This window comes from Martes martes, assembly GCF_963455335.1.
Source record: "Martes martes genome assembly, chromosome: 2".
Classification (NCBI taxonomy): Eukaryota; Metazoa; Chordata; class Mammalia; order Carnivora; family Mustelidae; genus Martes; species Martes martes.
In genome coordinates this window covers 141,443,591-141,447,376 of record NC_137889.1, presented here as the reverse complement: position 1 = coordinate 141,447,376, position 3,786 = coordinate 141,443,591, and the positions used below count along the sequence as shown (strand labels likewise).

Below are 3,786 nucleotides of genomic sequence, written 5' to 3'. Positions count from 1 at the left end.
TCAGGGATGGGGATGAGGTTCTTGGATCTAAACTGGGACCCAATCTGAGGGGAGGAGGGGTCTTGGTTTCTTTTGCCTCTGAGCCAACTACAGCACAAGAATTTTACCATTCGTATCAAAACAAAAACAAAAACAAAAACCCACCTCACTTCTCCTGCAAGAGGGGAATTGGAATCTTAAGACCAAGACTATCCTCCTTCCACCCCCTGGGGGAGGTCAGGAGGGTGAGTTCTGGAAGATACCGCCCCCCACCCCAGCTGGCGGGCTTAAGGACTGATAGCTGCTCCCAACACTTAGATTACAAAGGTTTATTTAGAAAATAGTTTGGTTGTTTTGGCTGTCGTTTTTGGCAAACATTTAAATTCTTTCAATAACCAAAGATTGTCACTGCCTCTTTCCTCCCCCAAGACAGCCGCCCCCACGGTCCTGGGGAAGTCAGCCCTTGCTCAGAGGTGGATCTGGGTAGCGGTGTGTGTTGGGGGGGCGGGCTCCTTTCTTGCCCGTTAGGGAGGTTGCATTCACTTCTGCTGTCTGAAACTCTGACCTCACAGCCGCACCTCTGCAGGGGCCCCCAGGGCCAGATCCGGGCCGAAGGCCCAAAAGCAGCCCTTTGCTGAGATGGAAAGGCAGAGGGGTTGCCCCTCTCTCCTCCCCCCCTCCCCGGGGTCCCTGCCGTCCCTCAGCCCACACTCCTGCCCTGCGGTACCCTCCCCTATGTCCCAGAGGTCAATCCATCCCTGGGTCTGGGGGAAGCTGCTGCCCCCGCTTTCTCCTGGCGGGTTTGGGGTGGCGGGGGGCAAGCCTTCCCAAGGCGCCGCCTGGAGCTGTCCAGGGTCTGCGCGGGGCCGGGCGCGTGGCTCACTGCCTGAAGCCCCTTCTCCTCCGTCGGAAGAGGATGTGCTTAAAGGAACGGCGGAAGTCCTGGTTAAAGACGGTGTAGATGACCGGGTTGAGCGAGCTGTTGCAGTAGCCGATCCAGAAAAAGAACTTGAAGAGCGGGTCGGGCACCTGGCAGGCCTCGCGGCAGATGCCGTACAGGCTGTAGCTGAAGAAGAAGGGGAACCAGCAGAGCACGAACACGCCCATGACCACTGCCAGCACGAAGGTGAAGCGCTTCTCGCGCGCCTGGGCCACCTTGCGGCGGCACACGCTGCTGCGCGCCCGGCGGCGGCGCGACAAAAAGAACTCGACGGAGCGAGAGCTGGCGCGCGAGAGGCGCCCGCCGGGACCCGGGGACCTAGCGGCAGCCAGCGCGCCCGAATCGCTCGCCCCTGGCCCCGGCCCGGGCGCCGCCACGTCGGCGCCGCCCGCGCCGCCCGCGCCCCCTTCCCCGGCAGCGCGCCGCCGCCCGCCCCGCCGCAGCGCACCCCGGCGCCGCCGCCGCTCAGCCGCCGCGCTGCTGTCCTCCGGATCCACGTCGGCGCACGGGCGGCGCGGGGGCGCGCAGTGCCCGTTCTCGCCCGCGCCCGCCGCAGCACCCAGCCCGTTCTCAGTGGTCGGGGACGCCCCGTCGGGGCCCGTGGGCGCGCGCTTCTCGCTGAGCGTGCGCGTGCGCAGCTTGGCCACGCGGTAGATGCGCGCGTAGACCAGGCCCATGATGAGGCAGGGCGCGAAGAAGGAGCCGATGCAGGACGACAGGATGTACCATGTCTCGTCGTTGAGGCCGCACTGCGGGTAGGCGGCACTGTCGGGCTGGCGGTAGAGCGAGACGAGCGGTGGGAAGGAGATGACGGCCGAGATGAGCCACACGGCCACGATGGTCGCCTTGACGCGGCGCGGTGTGCGCTTCAGGTTGTACTCGACGGCCTGTGTCACCGACCAGTAGCGGTCCAGGCTGATGGCGCACAGGTGCACGATGGACGAGGTGCAGAAGAGCACGTCCAGCGCCAGGTACACGCCGCACCACACCTGCCCGAAGTACCAGTAGGCCATGAGCTCGTTGGCCAGGGAGAAAGGCATGACCAACGTGGCCACCAGGATGTCGGCCGAGGCCAGCGACACCAGGAAGAGGTTCTGCGGCGCACGCAGCGCCCGACTGGTCAGCACGGCGATCACCACCAGCACGTTGCCCACCACGGTGAAGACGATGAGGAAGCCCACCACGGCAGCCAGCCCCGCCACGGCGCCCGCCGAGTACTGGCCCGGGGGCGGCCCCCAGGTGGCCCCCGGCGCGGTGCCCGAGGCGTTGGCGTCCCCGCCGCTGCCCCCCTCGCCGGCGCCGCTTGCGTTGGGGCCCGCCGCCGCCGCCGCCGCCAGCGCCGCCGCCAGCGCCGGGGACGCCATGGTCCTCCCGCGAGCTACGCGGTCCCGCCTGGAGCCGGGGCGCAGCCGCGGCAGCTCGGGCGCCCCCCAGCCCGGGCCGGCGCCCGCATCGCCGCCTGCTCCCGGGGCGCGCCCGCCTGGGACCGCGGCGCCCCGCAGCCGGCCCTCGGCCGTGGTGGCTCCGCGGGCGAGCGGCGCGCCGGAGAGCGTGGCTGCCGGGCTCCCCGCAGCTGCCGCGCGCGTAAGTGCAGAGCAGGAGGCTCCCGGAGCGAGCGGCGACGCGGCGGCAGGGGGGAGGGGGGCAGGTCCCGGGGTCCTCGCGCGGCCCCGCCCTCGGCCCCGCTCACGGGGAGCGCCCGGGCCGCGAGCCCACGGTGATGCGGCGCCCGAGCGGGCGTGCCCGAGCGGCCCCGCGGCCCCGGCGCCCGGCCGGGGCGCAGGCTGCAGGCGGCGGCGGCGGCGGCCCGGGCGCTCCGCCTCCCATCCGGCCGGCTAGGGCTGGGCGCACCGGGGCGCGGGCCGCCGCTCCTCCGGGCCCCAGCGCCGGCGCGCAGCCTCGGGCTCCAACTTTACTTTCCCGGGCAGGGCGCCGGCGCCGCCGCGCGTCCTCCTCCTGCTGCTCCGGGCGCGGGCGCCCCCCGCGGTCCGCGTTCGGCCGTGCGGGCTCCGCCTCGCCTGCCTCACTCGCCTTAGCCGCGCCGCCGCCGCCGCCGCCACAGCCGCCACCGCCTCCTCCTTCGCCGCCGCCGCCGCGGTGCGCTCGGCGCGAGTGCAGCCGCCCGGCTTCGGCTTCCAACTTGGGTAGAGTTGCGCAGCGGGGCGGGCGCGCGGGGCGGGGCGCGGGCGGGCGGGGGCGGCCTGGCGGGCAGGCCAGCGCCGCCGGCCCGGGGGGAGCGGGCCCGGGAGCCGAAGCCCGCGGCCGCCTCGGCGAACCTGCCCGCGCGGCGCCGGGGAGGAGTCCGGGGCGGTGGCGCGAGGGGCGCGCGCACGGCGAGGGCGCCCCCTCCAGGGCCGATTGCAGTCTGCGGGACGGGGTTGAGTGCCGGCCGGCCTGGGCGGTGAGTTCCAGAAACCTGCTCTTTCTAAGACAAGAGCCTCCGAGCCTCCCCCGGGCACACGCGCACGCACACGCGGGCGCGCACACTCGCGCGCAGCACCGGTCGGCTCGGGGTCCGCGGCCTGATTGGAGAGCCAGCGACTCGCAGCCTGGCTGAGGACGCGACGCCGCCTGGGTGCGGAGGGGTCCTGCTCCGATCTCTGGTCCATCTCTGGTTGGTGTTAACGGGGCAGAACCACGTCCCTGCCCCCGGCCTCAGCTGCCTTCTCTGCCCACTTCCAGGCGCTGCTGGAGCATGAATCATGACGGCGGTGCCAGTGGAAGGCCTGGGCAGGCTCCCAGGCGCTGCATCCATGTTGGCAATTATTGAAGTTTAATTCTCGTGCTCCGGGGCCCTGCTTTTAAAGGGTGGGGGGATGTTCAAAATCACCGCCCCTGACAAACACCCAGGATGAATTTCCCGGATG

The 3,786-nt window shown here is 70.9% G+C and overlaps 1 protein-coding gene across 1 annotated transcript; it reads right to left on the bottom strand.

Annotated features, from left to right (window-relative positions):
* Positions 1–301: 301 nt before the first annotated feature.
* Positions 302–2,283, bottom strand: ADRA2C (adrenoceptor alpha 2C; the record flags this gene model as incomplete). The annotated part of the gene is made up of 1 exon (XM_080796836.1): positions 302–2,283. The coding sequence occupies one exon, from the start codon at positions 2,281–2,283 to the stop codon at positions 859–861; it is 1,425 nt and encodes a 474-aa protein (XP_080652962.1). The 3' UTR covers positions 302–858.
* Positions 2,284–3,786: the final 1,503 nt, after the last annotated feature.